Source organism: Zootoca vivipara, chromosome 12 (genome assembly GCF_965207765.1).
Source record: "Zootoca vivipara chromosome 12, rZooViv2.hap1.1, whole genome shotgun sequence".
Lineage (NCBI taxonomy): Eukaryota > Metazoa > Chordata > Lepidosauria > Squamata > Lacertidae > Zootoca > Zootoca vivipara.
In genome coordinates, this window is record NC_142595.1 from 34,385,308 (window position 1) to 34,403,291 (window position 17,984).

Sequence of the window (17,984 nt, forward strand, 5' to 3'; positions counted from 1 at the left end):
GAGTTCCATGAGCTTTAAATGCCATTAGATGAGGTGGGGAAATGGCCGTCAATCGTGGCAGGGAGGCGGTTTTTATCAGGGATAGACGAATAGCTATCGGTGTACCTAAGCGTCATTCAAAAATAAAGGTCTCCGTCTTCTCTATAGCTATTGGTTTTTCTCTTCGTCCCACCTTCTCAAACGAGGAAGCTGTTGGTTCATTTAAGTGGCAATCAAATAAGTGTTCGCGTTCAAATCCAGTCACTTCAGATAATTTGACACGCGGGAAACATGACAAAGGAAGAGCGGGATCTCGAAAAGGAATCCACATTCTGAATGAGAAACTCCGGCAGCACAGAATGAAAACCGGATGGCATAAGGAATTAGGAGACAGCCGCCCTGAAACACCGAACATTGGCTCGATTGGCTGAAATGAGGAAGAGACCGCCTATAAAGTGACTCTCTAATGACCATTGGCCGCCTTGGTAGTCACTCACACATTTAAAACCCCACATACCGGGTAGCGCCCTTCATTCACTTATTGGCGGGTCTCTATGACAATTATTGGCGGGAACGATTATAAAACGATTTAAAAGTTGTGATGCTTCATGGCCAAGGTCAAATTCTGTTGAGAAGGGCAAGATGTTAGGGATTAGCCCTTTCTCTTCAACAGCCCTTTCTATTCAACAGAAGCCCTTATTGGGCGAGTTCGTTGTCAATTTAACAGCTATCATGTTTGATTGGGTACTTTTGTTATCGTTCATAAAGCGCGAACTGTCTGTATCCAACAAATACAGGCCTCCGATTAGAGTCAGGCCTATATGGGCCGCGCCATTACCAGCCTGGGAATTCTTTCGTGAAAGCTCATTGGTAGAAGCCCTAATGAGATCCTATTGGTCAAGAAGGGTGCCATTGACAATGTGAGGTTATGCACGTGTCCCTGTAGCTCCGTCCGTCCCTTTTTCTACGTATCGCAGCGAGGAATAATTCAGCGCGTTACGTGGTAAAAGGAAATTGTTCAAATCTCTGACTAGTGTTATTCTAGCTCGCACTAACCCGGAATCTGAACAGTGAATTTAGAGAACACCTAACAGATACTAACGACTCTGACACCAAGAGACTCAGGCCCATTCAGATGAAAATGTGTTATGTGTGTTTCTGAATTTAACAGTGGTGGGACCTCCAACACTTTCCCCCTGTGTCTTTCGCTCTTTTTAATCACAAGTCACTGAAGTTTTTCTAGGCAGACATCAGGCAGTCACTATCCCTTATCCTAATCTACCTCGCAAGGTTGTTGTGATCATAAAATGGGGTGGGTGAGACCCATGCACCCATGAGCTTCTTAATGGAAGGAAAGGAAAGATAATGCTGTAGAAAATTAATATCCTAGCTGCATTGTAAATCCTACTGAGTGTTGCTACCTTAAGAGTCCCTTGAATTGAGCCAGATTGCCAAGAGAACTGTTTTGGGTGTGCCTCTTCATCCAAAATCCCCTGTTCAGAGTCCTGCCAACACCCAAGATCGAGCAACTTCCGAAGTGTTGCAAGATCCATCTGTCTCGCTTTGGGAGGTTAAACTAGCACATGAGTTAAGATACTGTATTTCAACAAAATGATGCAATCTATTTTTATCCATTTGTAATATTTCATTTTATGCCTTTTAGTTGCTTCCCACTGACAACCTGTTTTTGCAATCCCAGGCAGGCAGCAAAGTTTACTGTACCTCAGTGGGCTGTCATACACAGCTGGTAAACAGGATTCAGCCTAGCTGATCAAAAGTTGTGCAGCCCTAATTACTTTCCCCCTCTCACTTTTTTGAAGCATTTGCACACTGCAGGCTCTCAGAGCTCCTTACAAAGATCAGTAATAAGATGCATGACACAAAAGGAATTGGAAGGAAGGAGGAAGATGTTAATTAGTCCATAATCTCCTTTCACCTTGATTATCCATCATTATCCCAACATCTATTCCATAATCTCCTTTTACCTGATTCTGTCATTAGCCCCATATTTTACAACATAAAAGGTAAAGGTAAAGGGGCCCCTGACCATCAGGTCCAGTCGTGTCCGACTCTGGGGTTGCGGTGCTCATCTCGCTCTATAGGCCGAGGGAGCCAGCGTTTGTCCGCAGACAGCTTCCGGGTCATGTGGGCAGCATGACAAAGCTGCTTCTGGCAAACCAGAGCAGTGCACAGAAACGCCGTTTACCTTCCCGCTGGAGCGGTCCCTATTTATCTACTTGCACTTTGATGTGCTTTCGAACTGCTAGGTTGGCAGGAGCTGGGACCGAGCAACGGGAGCTCACCCCGCCACAGGGATTCGAACCGCCGACAGGCGCGGTGCTAGGGCTTTTTGCGCCCTAAGCAAAATACCTTCTGGCGCCCCCCTGGGAGGAGCGCGGGCCAAGGGGGGAGCTCGGCACCCTCCCGCCTGTGGAGGGGACGCTTTGAGCTCCTCAGTGGCGGTGGCTGCAGCGAGCGAGCGAGTGGTGGCAGCGCCCGTAGCTGAAGGCTTCGGCTGCGGGCACTTGCCGCCACTACCGCCGCCGCTGGAGAGCTCTCGGCGTCCCCTCCATAGGTGGGAGGAGCGCAAGCATGCACCTTGGGAGGGCGGCGGTGGCGCGGGGGTTTTGCGGGGCAGGCTCGGCAATGCCCCCTCAATTTTTGCGCCCTAGGCAATGGTCTAGTCCGCCTAAATGGATGCACCGGGCCTGACTGCCGACCTTCTGATCAGCAAGCCCTAGACTCTGTGGTTTAACCCACAGCGCCACCTGGGTCCCTCATTTTACACCATAATCTCGCTTTAACCCTCAAACCACCCCACTCTGCCTTTACTCAAATTCTCCATTGTTATATCCCACAATCTTCTTTTCTATCATTACCCCACACTCACCTTCAACCAGACTTTCTGCTTTTGCCCCACAATGTGTCCTTAAGCTCTCTTTTTCTCTATAATAATTCTCTTATTCTGCATAATTGCCTCCTATATTTTTCCTGGAACCCCCTTTCGCCCCTCATTCTCCCTGTACCCACATTCTATGCCCCCACCTTTCCCATTCGGCTTTCTCCTTCCATCGCCAATGCTACTCCTCCTCCCTTTCACTGCCGACACTTCCCCTTTAAGACCTTGCAACAACCTCTCTTCCTTTCCGACGCGTTCGAGACGGCGCCGAGTCTGCTGGGAGGCTCCCCCCCCCCTTCCAGCCAATCAAGAAAGCCGGAGAGGCAAAGGAACGTGGGTCAGGGTGGGCAGAAGCAGGAAAAGAAACCCCGGAGGCATGAGAAGAGCCGAGAGGGGCGAGTCCGCCTTGGGTCATGGCCCCGCCCACTAAGGGGTGTGGCCTCTGAGCAGGAGGGTCTGGAGGGGAGGGGGAGGAGGTCCGGGGGAGCGAGCAAGTAGTTTGTCCTCAGCTGCAGAGAGGTAAGCACAGCCGGATTCCCCCGGGCGCTCCCAAGGATCTCCAGATCCCACTTTCCTTTAATCGCCAGTGACCCAGCTTTATTCATAACTATCCCTAGGACTCTTTTCATTTCATGCTGTATCTAGCTCTTCGTGCTCCCCCCGATTCCCAATGGGAACCGCACTGCATGCTTCCGACACACACAAAATTCCTGCGACAGTTACTTCTCCGTTCCTTCTCTCTCGCCCTCCCTATCCTTGCAGAACCCTCGCCCAATACCTCTGAGGAACAAATATTGTACCTCTGCTCCCACAGGCCTGCGACCCCAAATCTAGTAGGCTCTCCTTTCCCCCACCCTGTTCCTAGCAAGATTCTTAAAGGATTGCTACGTTCCTTCTTATATTCTAGTCTTTTCCGCGCTTCCCGGAAGGATCCCAAACCAGAGTCTCTTGCAGAGTAAGCGAGGCCTGCACTCCGCCTTCTCTTCGCCTAGGTTTCCCTCTCCCTATTGCTTAGAAAAAAATTGGGACCCCAGTTCCTTCCTACTTAGATACAGAAGATTTCTATGCACTCTTCCTTTCAAGCTTCTCTAAAATGCCAGCTCTTAAATGTTGCAGTCAGAAGCTCCCGGCAGACTTCCCATCTTACCCTTTCCCCTCCTTCAGCTGTTGCTGTTACTCAAGACTAAATGCAAGCCTTCGAAAAGATCAAGGGGTGGTAGTGGTGGAGAGGAGGAAGGAACTTGGACCCCTGGGTTCTTTAGAAGCAAAACAGGGGTGGGGGTGCAAAAGTAAGTGAGGTTTTCCAACACAGAGACAAAACTTGGTTTATAATGGTTTAGAGAAGGTGGGGTGGGAGCCAGGACTCCCAAGTAGTCTGAGGAGGAAAAAAGGAGGGTTGAAAAGGATTCCTGTATTGTTGGGGCTTGGACTAGATTGCCCCAACTCTACAATTCTAGGATCTGAGGAAGGGGTTTTATTTAAGTACATTGAGAGAACTGGATGCTTAGAATTCAGGGAACCCTGAAATTCTCCACCAGTTAGAGCAGGCATCCCCAAACTTCGGCCCTCCAGATGTTTTGGACTACAATTCCCATCTTCCCCAACCACTGGTCCTGTTAGCTAGAGATCATGGGAGTTGTAGGCCAAAACATCTGGAGGGCTGCAGTTTGGGGATGCCTGAGTTAGAGAGACCCTTCCAGGCATGATAGAATAATAGAATACAGTACTGCAATAGATAATAGAACATGACCTTCTTTTTCTGATTCCTCCAGGATAGACCTAGACCCTCCTCCGAAACCTCTTGTCTTCACTTTCAACCCCTGGGCACCATGCCACTCGCCCGCAGCCTCTCAGTGACCTCCCTAACAGGACTAGAGGACTGGGATGATGAACTCGACCTAGAAAATGCCATCCTGTTTGAGGTGGCTTGGGAAGTGGCCAATAAAGGTAAGATGTCATTTCTTTTCAGACTTCTCTCTTTTTTTTTTAAAGGAAAGTGGGCTTGAGCAGGTTGGCAAGTGGAAACCAGAATGTCTGAGGTTATTTTCCTTGGTGGGGGTGTTGCAGAATTGGGACTAGTGGGTGAGCATAAGGAGGGACTGAGAACACACCTTGCTGAGATATTTGTAAGCAAAGTAATGTTGAGTCCTGAAAGCCAATAACCTGAAAGCCAATAGCCTACACCAGTTGGACTACAACTCTCATCATCCCTAGCTAGCAGGACCAGGGATGATGGGAACTGTAGTCCAAAAACAGCTGGAGACCCAAGTTTGGAAAACCCTAGTCTAGATGTTAAAGCAGGAGTGGCAGGCTTGCAATCCTCTAGATCAGGCACCCCCAAAATTATTTCAGTGATTCGTCTGTGCTTGGCCTATGGTCCTTTTATATTATTATTATTTGAATCCTCTTTAAACTTATTTGGGAGTCACTTCTCAGGCTTACTTCTGAGGAGACCTACACACCACGGGGATGGGGGAACCTGTAGCCCTGCAGATGTTGCTAGACTGCAACTCCCATTGCCCTTGACCAGGCACCCCCAAACTTCAGCCCTCCAGATGTTTTGGACTACAATTCCCATCTTCCCCGACCACTAGTCCTGTTAGCTAGGGATCATGGGAGTTGTAGGCCAAAACATCTGGAGGACCGCAGTTTGGGGATGCCTGCTCTAGATGTTGTTGGACTACATTTCCCACCATCCCTGGCAATTAGCCATACTGGCCAGGGATAACGGGAGTCCAGCAATATTCTAGAGGGCCATTGGTTCCCCATCCCTGCTGTAAAGGGTAAAGGTATCCTTCCCACAGCCTGATGTCATCTAGAGATGTTGTCGGACCTGAGCTCCCATCACCCCTGACCATTTACTTTGTTGATGGGAGCTGGAGTCCAAAACAGCTGGAGGGCACTTGTTTGGGGAACAGTGGTGTCAGAGGAAAGGAAGCTGAAAGTCAGGGATCCTCTTTTCTCTGGGGTTCCCCTTCCTCCTACAATGGACCTCTGTGGTCTCTTCCCTGCAATCAACAGGTGTGGGAAGTAGCTTAGGCCTTATTCCTCCCTATGACTATGCATGGCTCCTCCTAGCTATAAAGCCTCCCCTTTTATGTTAATGCAATATGGGTGGATGGGCGGCTGCAGTGCCCCATTATTCTGAGTGTTCCCAGTGCAGTCAGCTGTCAGAATGTAGAATGATCACCCAGTGTGCCTTCCAGCTGAATAAGTTGCCATGCGTTTTGCTTTAGGTTCATAAGTCCTGGTGCTCTTTTGTCAGGCTATAAAGTGATTAACATGGGGTGCAATGATGTTGAAAGGATGTAGCTGTGGTGCTCCTTGGACAAAGCGCAGTGGGCTTTGATGGAGACTCCTTTCGACCCTGGACACTTGCCAGCGCCGTCACTATCCCGGAGGATCTGTTCCCATGTGCGCTGTTAAGAGCATGACCCTTTGGGAGGTTAAAGTTCTCCTGGCTTCTTCCCCAGAGTTTGAGCACGTGCCTTGCATGCCCCAGCTATATTACCAACACAGAAAGGTTACACTCAACCTCCCCATGTTCACGCACACACACACACAGGTTACACTCAACATACACACACCCATAACCCCACACACCGTTCTGTTGCATAAGGAACGTCTTGAAATGTCACACAGTCCTTGAAGTTGCTGTGTCCTTGTATAAATAGGCAACTGTTTAGAAGCAGGAGGGTGGCTGCTTCTAATGTCAGGTTGGCAGAACCTTCCCTATCCAGTGTCATGATTCAGCCACCTCACCTGGAATCATGCTGCCTAGGAACAAAAACCTGACTTCGGTTCGAAGCAAAATCGAGCTGCTAGTCCTCATGAGATTGTAAACATGTAAAGCAACATCTGCTCAACTATCAACTATTAAGAGCCTGTTGCAACTTCTGTTTATTGGGGAATTGAACTTCTGCACCCTGTACTGTACTTCCTTTCTCCCCCTGCTTCTGTCACATTAACATAGCCTATTCTCTCTTTCCTCTGTGTGTCTTTGGTTTTACTGGTTACATATCAGGAAACGGCAGTAATGTTGCTTTAATATGTGTGTTGCTACTGAAGGTACACTATTCATTTCTTCCCTTCTGTGGTCCCAGTTCCTTTCCCATGTAAAAAAAAACAAACCCTCAGCATCCCAGGTCTTGTATCTGAAGATGGTATATTCAAGAAGGGGCTGTTTTAGATGACTTTCTGGGAAGCTTCCATTGGATATAGAATTTGGAGGCCTATCTTCTGATGGTGGGTAGGATGCCAAGAAAATATTACAGTTGTGCTCTAGCATTAGTCCTGGCTCCACATTGTCTTTTGGACACCATTCAAGATGCTAGTTTTAACTTGCAAAGCCTGCTGTTTATCTTAGGACAGGGGTGACCAACTCCCAAGAGACTGTGATCTACTCACAGAGTTAAAAACTGGCAGTGATCTACCCCGTTTTGGGGGGGTTCAGGTCAAAGTTGTTGAACTTTTTTTAGGAAGGAGGAAGGTCCATTTTGAGGGGGTTCAGGTCAAACTTGAGTTTTTTCAGGGAGGAGATAAAATGTTGAGCTTTTTTAAGGGGAGCCACATTTGTTCAGCTTGTTTGAGAGGAGCCAATGATCTACTAGTGATCTACCGCAGACGTCCAGTGATCTACCAGTAGATCACGATCTACCTGTTGGACATGCCTGTCTTAGGACATTCAATGGAAGGTGGTCTCCATTGTGACTCTACCGGTATTAGATCAAGCACGAGCCAGGCCACCAATGCAGCAGAGCCAGACGACAAAGGCACGTGGTGGCTAATGATGGGTGCTGAGCAATTCTGGAATTTGTTTAGGGCAGGCTTTTAACACACTGGGCTAAGCAGGTTGAAGCAGTTTTAATGGCTTTTTATGTACTGTTTTACATAACTGCATTTTGCCTTAATTGTTTTGTGGGTGTGTTTTTTTTAAACAGCTGCTTCCACCAAGATCCTTGGGGATCTGAGAGGAGGCAGGTCTTAGAAACGGAAACCTGCAGCCCTATACATGTGTAACCCGAGCATAAGTTGCGCAGAATACAGTGGAACTTGCTTTCGGGCTTAGTGTTGCACTGTAATTTTGTAAAACATAGTTGGAATTTGTGTCTGAATGTACCCTACGAAATTCTTTATGTGTGTATGTGTCTCTTCCTATGTGCAAAAAATTGTAAGACTGTTGTCATGTGGGCAGCCTTGACAACTCCTGTCTGGTGAATAGCAAGCAGCCAAGCAAGCAAGTGGGGGGGGGATAGGTGGGGGGGAGGCACCATCAGAGGCACAATGAAGTTTGCTAAATCTCTGTGTGAAGCACCCCCCTCCCCATTAAGCACACCTTCACATAGCGGTTTAGCAAGCTGCTGTATTGGGTGGGGTAGGAGGGGAGGGGCAGGGCCCTCAGATTGCAGGGTCCTTCAGGGCCCTCAGATTGCAGCCATCCAGCTGAGGTCTTGCCTGAGGCCAAATTGAGCAGCAGTGCCCTCATAAATTCCATGTGAGATGCCTGCATTTATCCAGCCCCAAATTGGCACTTACTCCTTATAGAAGTGATGCCCCAGGCCCTTGTATCCTGCAGCGCTAATTTCCTGGCCAAACCTTTTCACCTACATTATTCATGTAGGTGGTTTTCCTTCCCTTCTTTTCGATTTACTAGCTTGGAAGGGGATGCAACGAGCCAATATGAGATGCACATTTGACAGAGGGAGCCAGGACGATAGGTAGGCAAAGTGGCTTGCAAGTGATGGCAGAGTTCGTGCTCTTTCCAGGAAGAGAACTGGCGCCTAACTGGTTATAAGAGAACAATTAGTGCCAGGAATCTTGGAGCAAGTGTATGGCCTCCTTAATTCCCTCGGGTCTGCAGAGTCGGAGTGAAGTACTTTGGGGCAACTCCAAACTGAAAGACCTAAAGTTTTTATCTACGCATCTCCTGGCCAGTTTTCCTTGGCAAATCCCAGAACCCCAAAAGCCTTGGTGAGCAGATGCAAGGGTATCTCAAAGCTTCCTTTTTGTGTGTGTTCTTCAGTTATAATGTTGAAACAGGAACCCGTTCAGAAGAGGTGTGCATCGTGTAGCTGCTTGTTCGCCACCCCTGAGCGAATTCTGCCTCAGTCAGACATTGCTATGGAAGTGTAGCAATACCCTATTGCAGGAATGGGGAACCTGTGCCCTTGAGATGCTGTTGGACTCCTGTTCCCATTAGCCCCAGCCAGCACAGCCACAGATTGGGGATTATGGAAGATGTAGTCCAGCAACATCTGAATAGCCATAGGATTCCCATCCCTACCCTAATATCTGTAGCTAAACCTAAGTAGATGTAACTGAAACAGTTGTATATTCCTGACCTACTTACTTCTGCTTATGGCACTGTGTAAGTGCATCTCTGTGGCATCCACAAATTCATGTTCCCCGCCATGATTTATCATTTCTCAGTGATGATTTGGAGCCAAACATGTGAGCTGACCCTACTGAGAACCATTCTGCTCGACCTGCAATTCGCATGTGGAAATGGTTGTGCTGTGCCACAGACATCCATCAGGGAGCATGCATGAGCCAACCTCCCCTTAATGTTTCTGACTTAATGTTGGAATGCTTCCATTTCTGATTAAGGATCTAGCGAAAGTAGGCTGTTGCATTGCACAAGGGCTTTTCCTATCGAAAGGTAATAGTGTTAGTAGGTTACTGTATAAAGCACTGAAATGGGTTCACTTAGGAACATCCAAGCAATACAACCAAAGGAGTACAGGAAGAGCTCTGCTGGATCAGATCTAAAGACCTGCCTGGTCCAGCATCCTACTTCCTGCAGTACCCAGGCAGGTGTTTCTGGGAATCCTACACAAGAGCCGGAAAAAAAATGCCCCTCCCTCCTTGTTGTCCCCCATTGTGGAATGAATGTGCAAACTGGATATACCCATTGTGACTAATTGCCATGAATAGACCTATCCTCCATGAACTGCTTAGCCTGAAGAAGAGATGATTAAGAAGCGATGCGGTAGCCATCTTCAAATATTTGAAGTGCTGTTGCATAGATGATGGAGCAAATCTATTGCTTGGGTGGGTGGGACCGAAACTAACATTCGAATTACAAGAAAGGGGATTTCAAATAAAAGCTGCTGCTGGAGAACTCTCCTTCCCTAGGAGTTTTTAAAGCAGAGGTTGAAGCCATGCAGGGATACTGAAGCAGTGGATTTTCTGCATTAGCAGGGGGTTAAACTAGGTGACCTTTGAGATCCTACTCAACTCTGAATCTATGAACTTCTCTATCCATGTTTGAAAGCCACCAGCCATCCCTACATCATGTCTTAGCGAATCCTGCAACTTTACAGCCTCTCCTGAATCTACCACTGATTCACATTCAGCATCCTGTGGTCAAGCCAACCCAATGCCAAGACCCCTGAAAGTGGATGAAACTCCCTCTCTGTGCTTGTACGCATTGATGTCTGGGAGCAGGTGGGTACCAGCCTACAGGGGGTCAACTAATGCCACCCCTTCTCTCCCTTTCAGTTGGTGGGATCTACACGGTTATCCAGACCAAAGCCAAGATTACGCTGGATGAGTGGGGAGAGAATTATTTCCTGATTGGGCCTTACCTGGAGCTGAATGTCCGCACACAGGTAGAGCTCATAGAGCCGCCCAACCCTGCCATCCGCCGCACCATTGACTCCATGAACGCAAAAGGGTGCAAGGTAAGAATCGGGCGGGGGAGGGAGAGGCAGGAATCTGGGGGTCCACAGAGGCCTAATTCTTGCAGGAGCACCTCACCTTCCTTTGAGGCAGAGACTGCAGCTCACTGGTAGAGCACATGCTGTGAATGCAGATGGTGCCAGGTTAATCTCTAATTAAAATAATCAGGCAGCAGGTGTCAGGACAGACATCTTCCTGAGACCCTGAAGAGCTGGTCAGAGTAGCACATACTGGGTTAGATGAACAAGAGGTTTGACCTGGTATAAAGCTTCTTCCTAATAGAGGGGGTGTCATGTGACTGTGACTGTCATGTGACTTTCAGTACTGTGCCTTTTCAGACCACAGATGGGAGCCGACAAGACAGAATTGCTCCCCCACGGAGTAAAAATAACATTCCTACATATAGGAAGCTGACATGCCTAGGATACATCCAGTTTAATTTTGCCGGAGTTTTTTTAATTTTATTTTTAACGATGAAGCACACGTTCTTGTGAGCCTCTTTCTGCAGTCTGAAGTGGTACAGTCTAGAACCTACTGTGCCACCGTTGTTTGTGGTCAATGTCTCTGTACATGAGGTTCCCTGGTCTAAAAGAAGGGTCTTTTCATTTCCTCTTATCGCATCCTTATTCCTCTTTTTCTTCATTCGGAGTGTATTGCTTGTCCCCCACTCCCATTCCAGTGGCAAAGAGGGCTACTTCACACCCCTAAGCACAATACACTTCTTTTAAAATAAATAAAAGCAGAACCCTTCAGGGTGCTGAATTTTGCACCCAGTACTGAGTTTGTTACTGTATTTTTTCTACACTTGGGCAGAATCGTGGAATCTAAGCAGTCTAAGTAGCTATCAGTTGGGGTCTTGCTTGCCTCTCTGGGTCGTGCCTGAATCTTAACATTATAATGCAGAAACTCTAATGCAGGTTTTAAGTGATTTTTAAGTACAGTTTTTATCATCCAGGGGCCAAATTTGATAGGACAGCTGGGGCATAACACAGAGACATATACTCTTTGTGTTCATCCCCCAAACAGTGTTGAGCTGCTCTGCGCTCTCATAGCACATTCCTTGTGGCAGCTGCTGCTGGCATTGACGGCTGTCCACATAACTGGGAGACCCCAATAGTAAGCAGTGCAATTGATAGGGGATTCAGGACAGACAAAAGAGAAGTCCTCCTTCAATTAGCACGTGATTAACCAGTGGAATTATCTGCTGCAAGATGCAATGAAAGATCCTGGCTTGGATAAAGGTAAAGGGACCCCTGACCATTAGGTCCAGTCGCGGACAACTCTGGGGTTGCGGCGCTCATCTCGCGATATTGGCCGAGGGAACCGGCGTACAGCTTCCAGGTCATGTGGCCAGCATGACAAAGCCGCTTCTGGTGAACCAGAGCAGTGCACGGAAACGCCGTTTATCTTCCCGCTGGAGTGGTACCTATTTATCTACTTGCACTTTGATGTGGTTTAGAACTGCTAGGTTGGCAGGAGCAAGGACTGAGCAATGGGAGCTCGCCCTGTTGCGGGGATTCGAACTGCCGACCTTCTGATCGGCAAGCCCTAGGCTCTGTGGTTTAACCCACAGCGCCACCCGCGTCCCTTGGATAGTTTTAGGTAAATCTAAGGAGGAGGAGAGACCACTAAGCCACAACAACTAAATGAGACCCAGATCTTGCAGGGCAGAAAGGTCTGTTGCTGCCTTGCATGTGAGCCTACTTGAAGCATCTAAATGGTCACTCGCTGCTGATAATGGGATGCCTTGGTCTGATCTGTTTACATGACAACTCTTAGCTTTGGAGGTGCTGTCGCATAGCCACCATTCTTGGCAACTTCCATATGGTGGATGTAACATGCCTACCTCTGGTGAGGGCAGTGCAGGCATTTAAAGTGTTTTGTTGAGCCAAAGTCCAGAAGTGGAAGATCAGGAGAAATAATTAAGCTGCTTTCATCAAGGTTTGTGGGTTTCTTTTAGCCCGCAGCTGGCAGTCCTGTTCGCTGCTGCCCACTCTTACCTCAGCTCCCACTTTAAAAGTGTCAAGCTGTCTACTAGCTGGGCAATTCCTTCTCCTCCTCCCTCTCTCCGCCTTGCCTGCCTTGAGCTGTTTTGGTGGCATGCCGGGCCCTTCTTCACTCTCTGGCGACTCCGATCTTGGATGCTGTCTCTCAGTCTACAGCAGACAGGCACAAGTCACTTTTCACATCTTGGAGGGTGTGAAAGCACATTGTGTCCATAGGATTTCTTATTCTTGTAGCCTTGGGGCCAGGGGCAGAAAGTGGCTCTCTGGCCTCCAGGCTGCCTCTTTGCACATCTTAGGAGCTTCGCACCCTCCTGGAATGCGTCTTTGAGCTCTGATAAGGCTTCTTGGTTCCCTGGATGGAGGAGATGGGGGGGGGGTGTTTCTGAGTGTATGTGGAAACCAGCCTAGTGTACAAAGCTGAAACTTGATTGCTCCTCTCACTTTTGCTTCAGGCCCAGCCCACTGCTGGCATGTGCCCCCCCCCCAAAGGAAATGTGGCCCTGGGCTGACAAAGATTCCCCACCCCATCATAGGACTTGATTTCTAGGCCTGTCCTTTTCCCAATAGTTCTGCTACTTATTAAAAAACCTTGTAAGATAGGAGCTTGATTCTCAAACTGCCTACCTGACTGGTGACATCACCACTCTCTTTTACGTATTTGTGATTAACTGAAAAATTGGAATTCTAAAGACATTTAATTAATTAATTTTTTTTTAAAAAAGCAGGAATACTAAACTGTAGTCTTGGTGGCTGGGGATGCTCTGGACTGTGGTTTGGCCAGACCTGGAATGACGTTTGTATTTATATACCGGTATATGACGCCCATTTGACAGGCTTGCCCCAGCCATTCTGGGCAGCTCCCAACAAAATATTAAAAGCACAATACAACATCAGCCATTAAAAACTGTCCTGTACAAGACTGCCTTCAGGTGTCTTCTAAAAGTCAAGTACAGTGGTACCTCGGTTTACGAACTTAATGCGTTGCGGAAGTCGGTTCTTAAACCAAATCCATTCTTAAACTAAGATGCACTTTCCCTAATAAGGCCTCCCACCACTGGTGCCCTTCCACCGTTCGGTTTCCATTTGTAGACCGAGGTAAAGTTTGCAAACACTACTTCCAGTTTTGCGGAGTTCGTAAACCGAATCGTTCATAAACAGGACTGTTCTTAAACCGAGTACCACTGTAGTTGTTTATTTCCTTGACATCTGATGGGAGGGCATTCCACTGGGTGGGTGCCACTACCAATAAGGCCCTCTGCCTGGTTCCCTGTAGCTTTGCTTCTCGCAGTGAGGGAACCTCCAGAAGGCCCTCGGAGCTGGATTTCAGTGTGTCCAGGCTGGACAATGGGAGTGGAGATGCTCCTTCAGGTATACAGGGCCGAGGCCGTTTAGGGCTTTAAAGGTCAGCACCAACACTTTGAATTGTGCTCGGAAACTTACTGGGCCAAGAGAGAGTCAAGATGTGGTCAGGGCAGAGTGTGTGGCAAAATGAGGAGGGAAGTGAGTTGAGTTCTGGCTCTTTCGGGCCTTCCAAGTTTCTAAGCTCTGACAGAACAATCAGTTTGATCAGAATGATCAGCGTTCAATTCTTCCCCATAAGATCCTGTTCAGCACCGTCTGCTTTTCTCCAAACACAGCTGGGTTCATGCAAATGGTTTCAAAAATTATAAGAAAGCAACTAATAGAAGTAATTATTATTCTTTGTAGCTAACCACCCCGCCCCATCCCTGGCCACGAAGGCAGCTGGCCTGGGCATTTCTGCCCAGGCAGTTATTTTGGGCAACGCGAAGAAGAACAACACCAGGCAGGCGAGACCTTTCACAAAATGGAGGGTGGGGGCGTAATATGAACCGTAGGCTAAAATTAGACACGCAGATACACAACACACACTGCCTCGTGAAGCCGGTTGAGAGGGACCGATGACACTGAGGCCCACTGAGTTCAAGAAGAGGGAAGATGCCAGGATGGAGGGGCAGAGGGAAGGGAATGGTGAGAAGAGCAATCTGGGTTAAAAATGGAAGCCTGAGCTCCTTGGGTTCTTCCACAAAGGAAGACAAGAGCTTGGAGGCTGCTCACCAGAGTTGACAGGGCTGTAAGGCCTGCGTTGCAAAGCGGCTTGGCAGAACAGACAGGAGGTGTATAAATTCTTTCAATAGATACATAGTTCGGCCATAGAAGATGATGGTTACTCTTGTGCAGAGGGCTGATAGGAGTTGTAGTCCAAGTCTGCCTCTTGTGCAGTTCTGTGAATAATTTGATGGCCTAGTGTAGAGTTTGGGCCTCCAAGCGTTTTAACTTCCTCGTAAAAAATCTGAAGCAAGTTTCTAGGCCTCGTGACAAGGAAAGGAAAGGTTTTAACATGTTACAGGCACCATCTGCTGAAGCTCAGAAATATAAGGTGGAGTTTTGAGTGATCCGCTTGCCCAGTGCAAATCATTTTCTTTCTGAGTAATTCTAATTCCCTTCCCGCTTCTGTCTCTCCTTCTCTCCTCAGCCCTTTTAAAATAGGTTGAAATCTTCCATCCCAAAATCTGTGTGCATGTACAAATATTCAGGATTTTGCTTCCAACAGTACTATGCTTAGGCTCTAATAATCTATTCCTTGGCCTGAAGCCCAGCATTTTGAATTGGAGCTTTCGAACTGGGAACAAAGCTGAAGTATTTCAAGTTTGCATGTTGAAATTCAAAACCCATGCTGCAATGGTTGCATTTGGTTGCAAGGGGAACTTGACTAGATAATGGGGAGGATTTGCAAGTCCATACCTGCCTGCAATCTGATAACCTGCTGCACATATAACATCTGTCCAGGTTTATTTTGGCCGCTGGCTGATTGAGGGAGGTCCCTATGTTATCCTCATTGATATCGGGGCAACTGCCTGGAGCTTGGACCGCTGGAAGACAGAGCTCTGGGAAAGCTGCTCCATCGGGATTCCCTGGTACGACAGAGAGGCCAACGATGCCGTGCTCTTTGGCTTCCTCACAGCCTGGTTTATGGGGGAGGTAAGAAAATGCGCTTCTTCCACATCCTGTCGGCTCCTTCCCTTTCCCTTCTCCTCTTTTCTCCGGAGATGGCCCTGCTAGATGTTGTTGGACTCCAACTCTCATTAGCTGCAGCTCACACGGCCAGTGGCCAGGGATGACAGGGAGATGGGGTCCCAAGCCATAGGTCCCAAGTTCCGGATTGAAAAATCCGGGATCAGCAGCACTGCGGCACCGGAAGTCGCTTCTACGCATGTCTGGAAGTTCGTAGAAGCGACTTCTGGTGCTGGCGCGGCACCAGAAGAACATGTCCGTCGGCAGGAGCTCCATAATCTGGGGGAATACGGGGTATTTTGCCATTCGGGACACCTGCGGGAAACAGTAAGAAAATACGGGGGTTTCCCGGGGAAAACAGGGTACTTGGCAGCTATGTCCCAAGCACATTCTCAGCACGCACACGGGCCTTATTCTCTGTCCGTGCCTTTTTCTACAGTTTGTTGCACAATGTGAGGAGAAGCCTTTCATCATCGGCCATTTCCACGAATGGTTGTCCGGAGTCGGTCTCTTCCTCTGCCGAATCCGGAAGCTTCCGGTGGCTACCATCTTCACCACACACGCCACCTTGCTTGGCCGTTACCTGTGTGCGGGCAGCGTGGACTTCTACAACAACTTGCAGAAAGTGAGTTTGGGGAGGCCAGGAGGGAAAGGCGATTGAGGCAGGGAGCTGTGGGGTTCGGAGGGGGCGACGCCGGGACCTCTGGGTTGCCGTTTTCGTCTTCTGCAGACCCCAGGCTGTCGTCGTAAGGCTCCTGGTCTGCCCCAGAAATCCCCTGGTTCTCTGCTTCCTTACTCAAAAGTCACAAAATCCAGCTCTCCTAATCTCACTCTCTTCTCAGAGGCACATCATCCCCAAGGCCTTTCCAGGGAGTGTCCTAGTCAGAAAAAAAGTGCAGTCACATCGTACAAAATCCAGACACTGTTCCTCAAGGCAGGGTCTGAAGAGATCACATTTTCTCCAACACTCAAAACAGCAACATTTTCACTGCCAGGAAAACATGATTCTGCAACCTTCTAATACTTCTCTTATTGTGGGTGCTGCGGGGAATTTGTTTTGCTTGGCCACTTTCCACCCTCTTCCACTCCTAAGGCGTCACAATGCCTAGGTCCTGTGGTTTTGGTTCAGTTTTGTTGTATCGCCTTCCTCTTTAGTTTAATTTGGACAAGGAGGCTGGGGACCGGCAGATCTACCACCGATACTGCATGGAGAGGGCTGCTGTCCACTGCACCCACGTCTTCACCACCGTCTCCCAGATCACAGCCGTGGAAGCTGAACACCTCTTAAAGCGGAAGCCTGGTGAGTGGCATTCGGCAGGGGTCCTCAGCCCTCTCAATAAAAATACAGGATATGTGCACAAATTAAATAGTTAAAACAAAGCAGGTGACGTGCAACCAATAGGGCAACTCCTCAACCTTTTTTTTTAAGCTCAGTTAAAAATTGGGAGGGGTTGGGGTTTTTTTGTCAGGCGCTGGTGTGTGTGTCTGTGTCTGAGTCTGAGGATGCCATAGTAACCAAAAGGGGTTGTGTAAGCACTGATTGGCTGGTTCCCTATGATGGCATGAGGCTGCACCCTCTTCCTTTTCCAGAGCTGTAAATCACCTTTTCAGAAAGTGCAGATTTAAAAATAAAATAAAATAAACCTGCATGGAACAAACCTGAAACATTGTCTTGTTGCTGTGGCTCTTATTTTCTTTGGTATGTCTGTAGGTAGCTTTTGAGTGTTTGTCAGGTTGCTGATGATCTTTAGAGAAGAGAAATAAAATTCTGCCTCCGCCTTTTCTCTGCTCTCTTCTCCACTCCCAACATATCCAGATATCGTGACTCCCAACGGACTGAATGTCAAGAAATTCTCTGCCATGCACGAATTCCAGAACCTCCATGCCCAGAGCAAAGCTCGTATCCAGGAGTTCGTCCGGGGCCACTTCTACGGGTGAGTCTTTGTGGGCCCGCTTCAAGGCCTGGCTTTGCTTTGCCTTCTCAGTGCCTTGTCAGTCAATTCAGTTGCTCCAGAAAGGTGAGTTTCTCTGGAAAGGAAAAGGAAGGCGGTAGTGGTGATCCATCTAGGGAGAATGCAGTTGGGTTGAAATATCAATGTTTTTTACAGTTTTTTTGGGGGGGGGCAGAGCAGGAAACTACCCTTTGCCTTATTTATCCCCATACGGTCTTAATCCTTATTATACAGTAGTTCACATTTGGAGAGGCAGGAAGTGGAATTAGAAGACTCTTCCTTTAAAAAAAGGGAGGGGGGCTCTCCCAGAAGTTGCATTGGTGGCCTATAAATATAAAACTTTTAAAAATAGTATAACCTGCATTTCACCATGTGTCTCTTAAGTGGCATACAAAAGAAAAAAGCACAGTATGCAAAATTTTAAACAGAGATGAA

General features: G+C 48.0%; 1 protein-coding gene across 2 annotated transcripts in view; it reads left to right on the forward strand.

The window, feature by feature from the left end:
• Positions 1–3,136: 3,136 nt before the first annotated feature.
• Positions 3,137–17,984, forward strand: part of GYS1 (glycogen synthase 1) — a 28,935-nt gene continuing 14,087 nt past the window's right edge. Inside the window, exons 1-7 of one of the 2 annotated variants that reach the window (XM_088655275.1) lie at positions 3,137–3,397; positions 4,651–4,825; positions 10,379–10,560; positions 15,373–15,564; positions 16,037–16,222; positions 16,753–16,897; positions 17,414–17,531. In XM_088655275.1, the coding sequence (XP_088511401.1) occupies positions 4,708–4,825; positions 10,379–10,560; positions 15,373–15,564; positions 16,037–16,222; positions 16,753–16,897; positions 17,414–17,531 (941 nt within the window). In that variant the 5' untranslated portion in view covers positions 3,137–3,397; positions 4,651–4,707. Of the gene's footprint in view, positions 3,398–3,790; positions 3,834–4,650; positions 4,826–10,378; positions 10,561–15,372; positions 15,565–16,036; positions 16,223–16,752; positions 16,898–17,413; positions 17,532–17,984 lie in introns of those variants that run through there. The other variant, XM_060281597.2, reaches the window with a different exon arrangement.